This window comes from Mercenaria mercenaria, chromosome 6 (assembly GCF_021730395.1).
Source record: "Mercenaria mercenaria strain notata chromosome 6, MADL_Memer_1, whole genome shotgun sequence".
In the NCBI taxonomy this organism is placed as follows: Eukaryota; Metazoa; Mollusca; class Bivalvia; order Venerida; family Veneridae; genus Mercenaria; species Mercenaria mercenaria.
In genome coordinates this window covers 59,897,582-59,911,974 of record NC_069366.1, presented here as the reverse complement: position 1 = coordinate 59,911,974, position 14,393 = coordinate 59,897,582, and the positions used below count along the sequence as shown (strand labels likewise).

Sequence of the window (14,393 nt, the reverse complement as noted above, 5' to 3'; positions counted from 1 at the left end):
CGATATTTTTGTTTTCATGCGTACCTTATAAAAAGTCGAGTTTTAACATCTAAGCCTCGAGTTTTAATGCAGAGAAACGTCTCCCGGATTTCTTACCCGCGACTTTTTATGTAAAACGGGTAGGAAGTTAGCAGTAGCAGCAGCAGTAACAGCAATAGCAGCAGCAGCAGTAATAGTAATAGCAGTAGTAGCAGAAGTAATAGCACATATTTTTGCTACAACAACTACTGCTGCTGCTATTGCTACTGCTTGTTTCACAAACTGCTGCTATTGCTGCTGCTGCAGCTGCTACTGCAATTTTCACGATTTTGTCTACTACTGCCAGTGCTACTGCCGATTCACGTGTTTGCTACTGCTACAGCTACAACTGCTATTGCCAACTTCACGTTTCTGCTACTGCTGCTACTTCTACTGTTGCTACAGCTACTACTACTGTTGCTACTGCCACTAATGCTACTGCTGCTGCTGTTACTCCTGCTACTGCTGCTGCTACTGCTACTACTACTGGACTACAGGTGCTACTGCTAATGCTACAGCAGCTACAGCTACTGCTGCAACCGCCTTTTTCACGTTTTTGCTGCTGCTACTGCTACTACAGCTTCTGCAACTGCTGCTATTGCTTTTACTAATTCTGCTGTTATCGTTACTACTACTACTACTGCTGCTACTGGTACTGCTACTACAGCTCCTGCAACTTTTACTGCTAATTCAACAGCTGCTACTGCTGTTGATACTGCTGCTGCTGCTGCTACTGCCAATTTCACTTTTTTGCTACTGCTGCTACTGCTACTGTTACTGTTACTTCTGCTACTGTTACTGATGCTACTACTACTACTACTGCTCCTATTTATGCTACTTCTGCTACTGCTACTGCTACTAGTGCTACTGCTACTGCTGCTACATCTATTGATACTGCTGCTACTGCTACTTCTACTGCTGCTACTGCTTATTTCATGTTATTGCTAGTGCTAAGACTGCTACTGGTACTTTTGCTGCTGCCAATTTCATGTTTTTACTACTGCTATTGTTGCTAATTCTACTGCCGATTTCACAATTGTGCTACTGCTACTGCTACTACTGCTGCTCCTAGATTTACGTTTTTGCTTCTCCTGCTACAGACAACTTCATATCAATTTTGAAAGGAACTGGTGTATTCAAACCACTCCGTCTGCATAAAATATCGCGGCTGTAATACACGTTATTTTCGCCGCGATATTTTATGAGACCGTTATAGAGAAACAAAATGTCGCGGCTTAATTTTTACCCTCGACTTTTTGTAGATTTTCTACTTAAATTGCAAAAAAATGTCGCGGTTTTTTTTCTGTTCCTCGACTTTTTACAGACTGTCGAGGGATAAAATGTAGAGTCAAACAATGGACGCTACCGGTCACCGGAGTCAATTTTTTCCTTGCTGTTTCCAACAACTATTATAAAATATCGCGGTTTATATGTTCCTCGCGACATTTTGTACGATTTTGATAGAAAATCGCGCGGATTTGTAAGTTGTCCGCGATATTTTATACACAGACGATAAAATTTCTCGCGGGTTTAAAATGGCCGCAAACGGCCACCATATTTCATAGCCTTTCATAAAACTCAGCTCAGCAGAATTGGCTCTGTTGAATCTTTTCAGGAGAGACAATGAAATTTGCATCTCCCCTTAACACCAAATTTTCCTTCAGTAAACTAAAACAAAGATTGCACTTAAATTCCTGCAAAATAGACTGACCTCAGATAAGAAGCATATCAATGTCACAACAATAAGCGAAACACCATTATATTAAATACGTGAAATTTTACCAAACATTGCTCATGCAAGGCAGCCATGAAATGTTTGCTATTCTAACATCAGTCTGTCGTGATAGAAAATTGTACCTTGAATCGTAAAAACAAGGAAAAATATAGTTTTATATGAGTATTCAATTCTTTGTTTTGTTTAAAGTGCTTGTAAAGTCTTTGAGCCCCACACTAGATATGTTTTTCGTGGCCTTGTTTAAAGTACTTTAAAGTACTCTTCACAAGGTATGTAACTCGTGGTTTTGTTTAAAGTTCTTTTGTAAGTTTTTGAGCTCTACGCTGGGTATGTAACTCGTGGTTTTGTTTAACTTACATGTACAGACTTCCGATTTCTACATAATGTATGTAATTGGTGGTTATGTTTAAACGCACTGACCTTCAGATCGCACGACAATTTCTTTTTCAGATATGAGAAAAGTATTGATATATTTCTTAGAAAGGCTTTAAAACTTAGTTATAGACAGATTATATGTTATGGAAACACACAAGAATTAGTTGTTTTTACAAATTTATCGATTCAAAATTGATGTTTGTAACGGGGTACAGGAGGTAAACTGCCTTTATGGTAAAGCGTTATATGTAACGATTGATAAGTTCGTATCCCTCCAGGGTTTATTGTAGAAAAACCGAGGCGGCCTGGCCTCGATTCCCGACTCGGGCATGCTTTTGTTGTTGATTTGGCATTTTTACGACAGTTTAGATCAAAACTCATGTTCTGATGTTCATAATATGACCAAACTTCAATTTCAGAAATGGTTCATTTTTCCAATATCTGGAAAGCATGCAAAACAGTACATTTATTAACTATCGCTTTTGTTTTCTAGGTATATTCTAAACTTTTGAAAAATCAGATTTTTTTTTTTGTAGGACACAATTTGATCCGAACGTGCAGAACTACCTTAAATGAAATATTGTTGTTATGTTTGTTGTGCATATTTGAAACATTATTTAAAGAGAACATATTTGCAAATTATGTGTATTTCTTCTGATTTCAGCAAGTTCGATGACATGATTACTATCGACTATCGGTTTGGACACACAATATACATCATCAATCTCCATACAACTAAACTTACATAGTGTATCTGTTGATTTTTACAATTATGTCATGAAGCGGCATTTATATTGTATCACAAATACGATATTCTGCAACATTTTAGATGCGTTTTGTTAAAACACATTGGAGCAAACTGAGGTGGTGATAAATTAATAGTAGCTCTTGTATTCTGTGGTTACATGCATTGTAGTAAGAAGAAAAGCCTTCATTTGGGTTACAATCTGGCATAACCTTTCAGCTTTCCATCTTGCAGGTCAAAATGTATTTTTTTTTATCTACGAAATCTTTATTGTCTTTATTTATTATATATTGACCAAATGAACATGTTGCATTCATGATTATTAAGATAACCTAGTAGAGTTTTTCTGATTACCCGACAACAAATAAAGTAAGGTCACCCTAAATTGCTGAAATTAACAGTATCAATTGTGCCATCAATATTGTATCTATGATATGTGTATTGTAAAATCATCTGGAGAGGTTTTGAAAATGTAAAAGCTACCAATGCATCTAATTTTATAGATGTTTCAAAATAAAATTTAAAAAGAAAAGTATCATAAATTATCTAGGAAGAAATCACCAAGTATATACACCAAACAGTCAGAGATAATGGATAAAAATGCATTTTAATATGCAACACTTTTATACTATATCTGTTGAACTCAAAAGGGTGAATAGAAGAAAACCTCTTACAAAATTATGTCAGAATGGAAAGGTCTTTGACGTAATAGCCGATGCAAAACTTTGAACTGCACTGACCATCTAAAACAATAGTTGAAAAATACTAGTTGTGGTATTGAAATAATGTATTATAAAGAGTACCATATGAAACATCGGTATCTAAAATGTAGGTAGATTTTATTTTAGTGTGACAGGCTTTTATTAGGTTTCATCTCGTTGCTAACTTCAGGTAAAAATAGTAGTTTTTCTGGTAAAAAATAGGACAGATGCATATTTAAAATGGTAGCTCAGTCCCAGTGGACTGCCTTTCATTCAATAGTTCACCTATTACATGAAAGACAAGACAAAAGGCACAGTGACTGAACACCTGCATACTCAACGATTTAATATGTAATACAGTACATAACTTCTTAAAAGAACTATGTCGCAGAAATGAAATTTGTCTTCTTATTAGTTTTATGACATTATATGAGCCGCGCCATGAGAAAACCAACATAGTGGGTGTGCGACCAGCATGGATCCAGACCAGCCTGCGCATCCGCGCAGTCTGGTCAGGCTCCATGCTGTTCGCTTTTAAAGCCTATTGGAATTGGAGAAACTGTTAGCGAACAGCATGGAGCCTGACCAGACTGCGCGGATGCGCAGGCTGGTCTGGATCCATGCTGGTCGCACACCCACTATGTTGGTTTTCTCATGGCGCGGCTCATATGTGTACTGGTGTACTGACAGAAGGATTGTTCCCCTCCACTCTATAAAAATGTCCTAAATTTGAATTCTCAGACAATGCTCTGAAGCAGCTAAGGTGTATAAAACAGCATACTTTTAAGGTATATGATGTTCCAAAACATTTTAATCCTGAAGCAGTCTGTATCTTTGTAGTTACTAGTATAAGCTCCAATTGCGAGGGCTCTCCTTCGACAAAAAAAGAACTTTTCAGTAAAGAAATCACTTTATATTAATCGCTAACTTTCTGGACTGTTGAAACTATAGAAAATGTTGAAACTTTACAGGTCGCTCAACACGACAAAAATGAAAATGTTTCATTCTCGGTTTGGTTGAGCCTGTTCGTGGACGGTAGAGTAAATGCATGCTACCGCCCACGCCTGAAAACTCAACATTTACACATGATACAAGTACAAAACCAATTTTGGAACATCCGCAGAGGTGTTCATACGGCTGTGCACATGGAACCTTCAATGATACACTTTTGTGTAATTTCATGAAAGGGGGCAAATGGTCCCCAGTAAAATAATAGGTTTGCCCTAAACGAGAAAACTATGGACAGAACTAAACAAACTGGAATTTAGAAAGGTGACCTGAGGATATGGAGCCTGCATAATATCACATAAACTGCCAAAAGACGAAATTAAAAAGCAGGCACCATATCCAAGGTGTGATTATACAATACCCAAAGCTATGAAAGCAGGAGTATTGGAACCACCCAGGCCAAACTTTGTGTTACATTAAATATGTTGATAAACAGCTGGAGGTCATGAGGTACCCTGTCTACTGCCGTTCAAACTTGCATACTGCTATAAGGACAACAAAGTTGTTGTGTCACGTCCAAGCATATTTTTATTCGGACTTCAGAAAATATCTAAATAGCCAGTCGAATTCCACTAATCATGTTTTATTTCCCTTTACAATTTACAATAAAGTTGGGTAAAAAGGGAATGTATAATCTAGTGTAGTGTTATAGTGCACTTACATTGTAGGCATAGGAAATAGAGATCAATATAATTGCACCTTTACTAATCCTACCAGGTCTTCTGTATTACAAAAGTGGATCTATTGTGACATTTTGATACAAGCAAAACTGTATTATCTGCACTATTATTTACCTAGTGGTACTTCCTTTTATTATTGGCTTGTTAAAAGTTAATTTTTTACCATATGTAAGTTGACAGAATCATAGGAACCATGTTTTGAGGGGTAAATCAAACACAAATGAATAAATCCTTAATAATTTTGTTGTGCAAAAGAGTATGATATTATGTCTAAAACAGTTTTCATTTTCCACTCAATTGTGTAATTGCAAGGGAAGTAAACTAATAGATCTCTACTTATAAGTACTAGCCCAAGGCAAGAGTTGTCATTCTTTGTGGATCACAACTTTAAATTAAAAATTAAAACTTCTGTTATTGGTATTAACAAAACTATCATAACTTCACATTTGTGAAATCATTTTTGGTTATTTCAAGGACTTGGAAATTAATTTCTAGACTTTATTTAATGTAATTCTATCATTGAAATTTTTAGGGCCTATCTCTATACATTGTAATATCAACTTACAGAACAAAATAATAGCACAATACAAACAAGCAATATGCAGGATGTTTTTATCTTTTATGTTACACAAGTCATAATGCAAGTCAGAACCAATCAAGAACACTGCAACTGAAAACAGAAATAAACTAGGATATGTAGTTTTGATGGAAGAAAAGCAGTTTGAGAACAGTGCCACATTTTAAAGGAATGTGTTACTAATAAAGCAATTACATATATTTCAGGAAATGCAACAATAATCAAAACGAGGAATGTTTGTTCGAAATGAAATTTTAGCATTTTTCTATCTTTTTCAGTTTAAGTTAGAACATAGTTGTACGTTATAACTGTATGCAGTACAAATTTCACTGAAATCAAGTAATAAATATTTTGCTACGTAAGTTTGATTTTCATTTAGTCAAAATAAACAGGATTTAAAAAATGAATACAGTCATTGTCGTCTTACTTTTAGATCAGCCATAGTATGGCACTGTTAACAGCGAAAAGAATTGTCCTGTGATGTTTTAAAACAAATTTGATACGTTTTAAGTGCTTAGACCACTAGACTTGTTCTAAAATTTACAATAATTGTTCAGTGACTTTCTGTCACCATATGAGATTTTAGATAACATAATTTTACTCCATTTTAGAAATGATGATACTCCGTTATGTATAAATTATGTTAAACTGACGAGTCCCTCTTGCTCGCACAGAAAACCTTTATAAAATGATTTATTGAAATTGCAAGGTTAAATTCTCTTACAAATCATCGTAAAACCATAACTTAACTTTGGTGAATTTTAGTATCAAATATGATACTTACCAGTCAATGTTAGCGTAAGTCAAGCAAGTTATATGGCCTTGACCGTTGATAACTAATTTAACGGACTGTCCCGAGCTGACCTCATGGTTCTCGGAAAGTTATTGTTCAGTAATTCCGGAAGAAAGTACGACAACAGTCAAAATTTTTACAAAGTTCAGCTCTTGTAAACTGCTCGTAGATAGGTATTAAATATCGCTCACATTCTTACAAAGGATGTTGGGATCAAGTAATCTGTAATAATAATTCTTTCTTCGTAACGATGCCGATACGTTCTTAGAAAAACCCTTTCTCTCTAGGTTCATCCCAGTTAGAGATAAGAGATATTTTGTTTTCAGAAAGTGCTATTAAAGAGGATTTTATGGCATGAGATATTAATTTTAAAGGACTCTATTGTCTGATGCCACTCCATTTAAAATGAGTTTCCTGAGAACACGCGCTGACTGGCTGAGTAAGTTGTCTTATCTTGACCTGTCGATGTAGCCTGGGAATCCAGTCTGACAATTTCTAACTTTTTTTCTACCTGCAGTTTGACAGCTTGGGGAAACCTGTTTTTCGACCGAAGCGCCACCTATATTACACCCGAAATATGCGGGCGTTTAATAAAGAACGATAACTTCTGAAAGCAATAATCCATGGCTAAAAATAGAAACGGAATTCTCACGGAAAAATCAGATCGGAATCGTGTACTTCCGAAGGTTTCCGAACATTTCCGAGCCATAGACAAATACCAGTTTGTACCTCCCATAGCTTTTCCAGCAAGTTGTAATAACTTTTAAATATGTCAGTAGAAACTTAAATTTGCGTCATAGCTATCAAGATGTTATTTTAATGCAGACCTAGTGATCTAAGAAAATTGTCGAAATTTCGGCAGCATTGCCACGTTTTCGATTCAAACAAGCGCAAATATGATCACATGTTAATTAGGCTAATTATAGAAAATCGATAATCAGTAGTTACATGGAAACTCCCTCAGATTTCCCCAGACGTTGATAATATCAGAAACTCGATGATTGCCAATTAAAACACTAATTAGCGCAAATTAAATGATATCTTTAATGCATAAATATTAGGTATGATTTCTTTTGACAAAACACAAATATTATCAACGGTTTCCCAGGCTACTGTCGATGATACAGTATAATTTGTAAGATGTAAAGTAGAGAAAGTGGAAACTCCATAGGTCGCTCAACATGAGAAAAATGAAAATTCTGCAGGCCATGATGATGTTGTAACCATGATTCGCAAAGATGAAGCAGATAGATGTTTCTTAGATTGACTGACATCTGCTCCATAGGCAGATTCCAGTGGGCACCCAATAACCACAGGAAGATTCCAGCGGACACCAGATAACCACAGGAAGATTCCAGCGGACACCCAATAACTTTCCAAGCGTGGATAATAAGCGCTTAACATCATGGATGGTATTTCGAAATATTTTTCCCACAGAACGAAATGTAACATATTAAAATAGGTCTTTTTATAAGTGGTTGCTAACCGCGATGATCAGAAAATAGACAATTTTCAATATCTTATTGCTGTGACTCACTAATTTTGACTGATGCGGTTTGCAGAAGCCAATAGGTTTCTCAGAACATAGCGCCTTCTTCTAAAAGCAATACAAGTTATTTAGAGTATACACATGTTGAACACTGTTAGTAAATATCGGCTGTCTGAATCCGAGACACAATGGTGATGAGTAGGCAGTGAATACCTTCAACTACGTATGAGTCAGTTGGAGAACGGTGTTATGGAATTACCTTGAACAATTTATCAAGCTGTCATGTCAGTGTTTGCTGTGTTGATTTTTGTGCAGCTCTGTAAGTGCCCTTGATTTTTTATAAGTATAACTTAACTTGGAACTGAAAGGTAAAGGTAAATTTTATTTACCGTCGCTTTGTGAAACAATTAACATAAGCTCTGTAGAGCATTTGAGCGACACTATTTTAAGAACAGTTAAAACCAATTATACCTTACCCCCAGCAATTTGCTGGTACCCATTTACAGCTGGGTCGACTGAGGCAATTGTTATAAAGTGCCTTGCCCAAGGACACACCGCAATGGGAGTAGCCAGGATTCGAACCAGGGACCTTCACCTCCTCAGGAAAGCGTCTTAGCCCTTTCAAACATTGCGCCCAAAATTCTTATTTGTTGTTAGAGACTAACTATGATACTTCAGATGTACGCTTCAATAATCATGTACACACACGTTATTGCATCTGACTCGCCCTGCAGAGCGCAGATCTACGGATCCCCGGGCGATGCGTATGTTCTCCGTGGCGGTTTGATAACAGAAATTGGGTCTAAAATCCTTCGTCCTCCACTTATAATTCATGTGGGGAAGTTAGTTGTTACTTGCGGAGAACAGGTTTGTACTGGTACAGAATCCAGGAATGCTGATTACTGCCCAACATTTTATAATTGAAAAATGTTGAAAAACGGCGTTAAACCCAAACAAAATGTTGAAAGCAAACAAACAAACATTATAGGTATAAACGAATTGTTTTTCCCCCTAAATACATTGAATAGATGAAAACAATAAATTAGGTCATGAAATACGTGCAGTTGCTTTTCAGTAATTCTGTACTTGTGAATGCATTACAAAAGTGTTGACCATCACCAAAGGTATAATATGATTGTCATGTATTAGGTATAAGACCATAGTTACAGAGATGTATATTGTGACGACAATGATAATTAGGGTATTCGTAATAAAAAGTTGTTTACGTTAGAATTACGTTTGTTGCAATTCCAGCCAAAATATCAACGTACATAATAATTGGCGACGAGGTAAACCAATTAGAAGATGAATTCTACATCTATCTAACGCGTGGTAAAATATTTGAGAGGAAATTCTATCCTGAAGGACATTTTATATCCGATCAAGAAAAAGTGTAATAGTTGTCGGATAGACAATAATTTCGGACAATGGCAGTATCCATAGGAAAAATCAAGTGTTTTGATAACACAAGTGAGACTTGGCAAAATTACGAAGAACGTCTCGGGCAGTATTTCATAGCCAACGGTGTGAAAGACGAGAAAAAGGTGCCTGCGTTACTAGCACTAATTGGCCCTACCACTTATGCCGTGCTTCGTGACTTAACCTCACCAACTGTACCAAGTGAAAAGTCTTACAATGAGCTTACTACGTTATTGCAGACACATTTCAACCCAAAGCCGTTGACAATTGCGGAAAGATTTCGGTTCTATAAGCGTGATCAACGTGCAGGGGAATCAGTTCAAGACTTTAATATAAGTCTACGTAAATTGTCACAACATTGTAACTTTGGCGATGGGCTAAATGAAGCGTTAAGAGATAGATTCGTTTGCGGGTTAAGAAATGAAAACATACAAAAGAAACTTCTCAGTGAGAAAGATCTAACATATGAAAAAAGCATTGAAATCGCAACTACAATGGAACTTGCAAGCAGAGATGTCAATGAAGTTCATGGCAAGGCTATAAGTGTAGATAAAGTATCTGCTTCTGATAAATTTCCTAAGAAAAATTTTCAGAAAGGAAATAAAGACAAACAATTCAAACCCCCAATCAATAAACCTAAGGTCGAATTAGGGTGTTTCAGATGTCTAAGGAAGAACCACACACCAGAACATTGTAAGTTTAAAGATTCAGTGTGTTATACCTGTGGTAAAAAGGGACATATAGCTCCAGCGTGTAAAAGTGTAAAAGGCAAAAGCAAAGCCCAGGTGCATCAAATGTCGGATGAAGAGGTCGAGGATGAAGAAGTTTCGCTTTTTAACGTTCGTTCAAATACAAACGGAAGAGATATAATTTGGGTTACACCAGTTATTGAAGGTAAACAAATCCGCATGGAGCTTGATACGGGTTCGGGCGTTTCCATTATAAATTCAGAAGATTTTGCAAAATTATGGCCAAACGCTAAGTACAAAAGACAAGTCTGAAATTACAGTCTTATACAGGGGATATAATAAGGCCCCTTGGAGTGATAAGCGTTAAAGCTGAACTTAACGGACAAAGTGAGGACTTGAACCTTTACGTTGTTGAAAAAGGAAATAGACCAATTTTAGGTAGAGAATGGCTTCACTTACTTAAGTTGAATTGGGCAGAGATCAAAGCTCTCCAGTATGTTTCAAGTAAAAGTTTGGATTCATCGGAGGTGGAAAATCTCATGAAGGCTCGTTACGGTGAAATATTTCAAGACAATTTAGGACATGTGAAAAATGTAAAAGCAAAGCTTAGACTAAAGAAATATGCAACACCGCGTTTCCATAAAGCTAGGCCTGTACCACTAGCCTTGAAACCTAAAATTGAAAAAGAATTAGAAACACTGTTGGAAGCAGGTATGCTAGAAAAGGTAGACTACAGTGAGTGGGCTACACCAATAGTCCCCGTCCCGAAAAGCAATGGTGAGATCAGAATTTGTGGGGATTTCAAAGTAACAGTAAACCCGTTATTAGAAATTGATCAGTATCCGTTACCGCGAATAGAAGATATATTTGCTTCCATAGGTGCCGGAAAGAAATTTTGGAAAATTGACCTGAAAAACGCATATCTTCAAGTCGAAGTCGATGAAGAAAGTAAAAAACTTCTTACGATTAATACACATAAGGGCTTGTTTAGGTATAATTGTTTAGTGTTCGGGGTGGCACCTGCAGCAGCAATTTTCCAACGCTTGATAGAGCAGATTGTTAGCGGTATACCAGGAGTGCAAGTAATATTGGATGATATGATTGTGACAGGAGCCACAGACGAGGAACATTTAGCAAACCTTGAACAAGCTCTGAAACGTTTACAGGATAATGGCTTCAGATTGAATGTAAAAAAATGTGCTTTCTTCCAGGAAGAAATAGAATTCTGTGGACACAAAATAGATGGTAATGGTCTACATAAAACAGAAGATAAAATTAAAGCAATGGTAAATGCCCCAAATCCTACAAACGTGAAAGAACTGCGCTCTTTTCTGGGTTTGATCCAATATTATGCGAAATTTCTTCCAGATCTAGCGACTATCTTACATCCCCTACATAAACTGTTAGCAAAAGATGCGAAGTGGGATTGGACGCCGTCATGTGAGAACGCAGTGATGCAAGTTAAAGAAATGATTGCTTCAGATTGTGTACTTATGAACTATAATCCTGAGTTACCAGTGCTGTTGGCATGTGATTCAAGTTCATATGGGATCGGAGCAGTTTTAAGCCACAAGTTGCCAGACGGTTCTGATAGACCTATAGCTTTCGCGTCTAGAAGCTTAAACAGTGCAGAAAAGAACTATAGCCAAATTGATAAAGAGGCACTAGCATTAGTTTGGGGTGTAAAAAAGTTCAATGTTTACCTATACGGGCGAAAATTCACATTGGTTACTGACCACCGACCTTTGACATCGATTTTTAACCCGTGTAAGGCAGTGAGTAGCACTACGGCTAGTAGATTACAGAGATACGCTATATTTTTAGCCGGGTACCAATATGACATACAATTCAAAGGAACAAAAGCACACGGAAATTGTGACGCATTGTCAAGGTTACCATTAAGTGGAAGGGTGTCCGAAAACTCTGATCCAATGGACGTATATTTACACAGTGTAATGGATACACTTCCTGTTACAGCTATACAGATAGCCAATGCTACGCGTTGGGACAAAATCCTATCACAAGTGTACGATATGGTGCAACATGGGTGGAGTAGATATAAACCTGATTCTGTTTCGCTTGAAATTGATCCATATTGGAACAGACGAAATGAATTGTTTCTACATCAGGGATGTTTAATGTGGGGCTGTAGAGTAGTGGTACCGGAGGCCCTACAACAGAATGTTCTTGAAGAAGTTCACTCCGGACATCTTGGTGGTCAAAATGAAATCTATCGCTCGCAGCTATATTTGGTGGCCAAACATAGATCAGGACTTGGCTACCCTAGATAAATCATGTAACGGTTGTATGCGGAACAAATCAAGTGCACCGGAAGCTCCTATTCATCCGTGGGAATTTCCAACAAGACCCTGGAGTCGCGTACATGTGGACTTTGCCGGTCCTTTTCTCGGACACATGTTTTTTTGTTGCCGTGGATGCTTATTCTAAGTGGTCTGTTGTGAAAATTATGAATTCGACTACAGCTACTCATACAATTGAAGTCCTCCGTGCTATTTTCGCAGATTGTGGAATTTGTGACCAAATTGTCTGTGACAACGGACCTCAGTTTGTAAGCGAAGAGTTCCGTACATTTTTACAGAAGAATGGTGTCAAAGTTACGTATAGTGCACCGTACCATCCGAAGACAAACGGCTTGGCCGAGCGGTTTGTCCAGACAATGAAACAGGCATTGAAAGCCGCGAAACATGATCAAGGCACAGTTCAAACCAAACTCTCAAGATTCTTATTGGCTTACAGGAACGCAGAACACCAAACTACTAAAGTCAGTCCAGCCAGTCTATTCTATGGACGTAACTTACCAACTAGACTGGAGAAACTTAAACCTAGTTTGCGAAAGAGAGTAGAAGATCAGCAATCCAAAATGCATCGCAGTACTACAGACCGTAATTTCGATATTGGTGATTGTGTTACGATCAGAGATTATCGTAGTGGTCGAGATACTTGGATTCCAGGCAAAATAAACATGAAAACTGGTCCTGTTTCGTATCGTGTAGAGATTGCGCCGGGTGTCAGCTGGCGTCGGCATGCAGATCAGATTCAAATGTCAGAACTTGTACCTGAACCAGATCGTGTGGTACAAGACTCTAGTTTCTTACCATTGTCAGATAGTGTAAATAGTCGTTCATCAGCTAGAAAGTCATTTTCTAGTCAGTCAACAACTAGTCAGTCAACAGCTAGTCAGTCATCAACAAGTCCTGCGAAAGTTGAGCAAACAACTGAAAACCAGCAGCAACCCCCTGAAAATACTGTATCTACAGAAAAACGTTACCCAACAAGAATTCGCAAGAAAGTTGAAAAGTTAAATTTGTGATTTGATCACTTGTGCACAGGGCATAATAATCCCTAAGTGATCAAAATAGGGGTTAAACTCCTATATCTATCATCAGCATGTTTTCTTATTGATAATTATTCCAGTTAAAATCTTTATAATTTTCAAAGTATACTGTAACAGTTATGAGACATTAAGAAACATTGTTTCAAGTTTTTTTTAGCTCACCTGAGCAATGCTCAGGTGAGCTTTTCTGATCGCTCGATGTCCGGCGTCTGTCGTCTGTCGTCTGTCTGTCCGTCAACATTTAGCTTGTGTATGCGATAGAGGCTGTATTTTTCAACTGATCTTCATGAAAATTGATCAGAATGATAACCTTGATGACATCTAGGCCGAGTTCGAAAATAGGTCATCTTGGGTCAAAAACTAGGTCACTAGGTCAAATCAAAGAAAAACCTTGTGTATGCGATAGAGGCTGTATTTTTCAATTAATCTTCATGAATATTGGTCAGAATGATAACCTTGATGAAATCTAGGCCGAGTTCGAAAATGGGTCATCTTGGGTCAAAAACTAGGTCACTAGGTCAAACCAAAGAAAAACCTTGTGTATGTGATAGAGGCTGTATTCTTCAGTTGATCTTCATGAATATTGGTCAGAATATTTGCCTTGATGAAATCTAGGCCGAGTTTGAAAATGGGTCATCTGGGTTCAAAAACTAGGTCACTGGGTCAAATCAAGGAAAAACCTTGTGTATGCGATAGAGGCTGTATTTTTCATTTTATCTTCATGAAATTTTGTCAGATTAATTACCTTGATGAAATCTAGGCCGGGTTCGAAAATGGGTCACCCGAGATCAAAAACTAGGTCACTAGGT

The 14,393-nt window shown here is 37.3% G+C and overlaps 2 protein-coding genes across 2 annotated transcripts; both read left to right on the top strand.

Moving 5' to 3' along the window:
- The first annotated feature begins 9,548 nt into the window (after window positions 1-9,548).
- Window positions 9,549-12,520, top strand: LOC123550453 (uncharacterized protein K02A2.6-like). The gene is made up of 2 exons (XM_045338880.2): window positions 9,549-10,434; window positions 10,560-12,520. The coding sequence occupies exons 1-2, from the start codon at window positions 9,549-9,551 to the stop codon at window positions 12,518-12,520; spliced, it is 2,847 nt and encodes a 948-aa protein (XP_045194815.2).
- A 176-nt stretch (window positions 12,521-12,696) lies between these two features.
- On the top strand, window positions 12,697-13,560 carry LOC123550454 (uncharacterized protein K02A2.6-like). The gene has a single exon (XM_045338881.2). The coding sequence runs from the start codon at window positions 12,697-12,699 to the stop codon at window positions 13,558-13,560; it is 864 nt and encodes a 287-aa protein (XP_045194816.2).
- The last annotated feature ends 833 nt before the right edge of the window (window positions 13,561-14,393 follow it).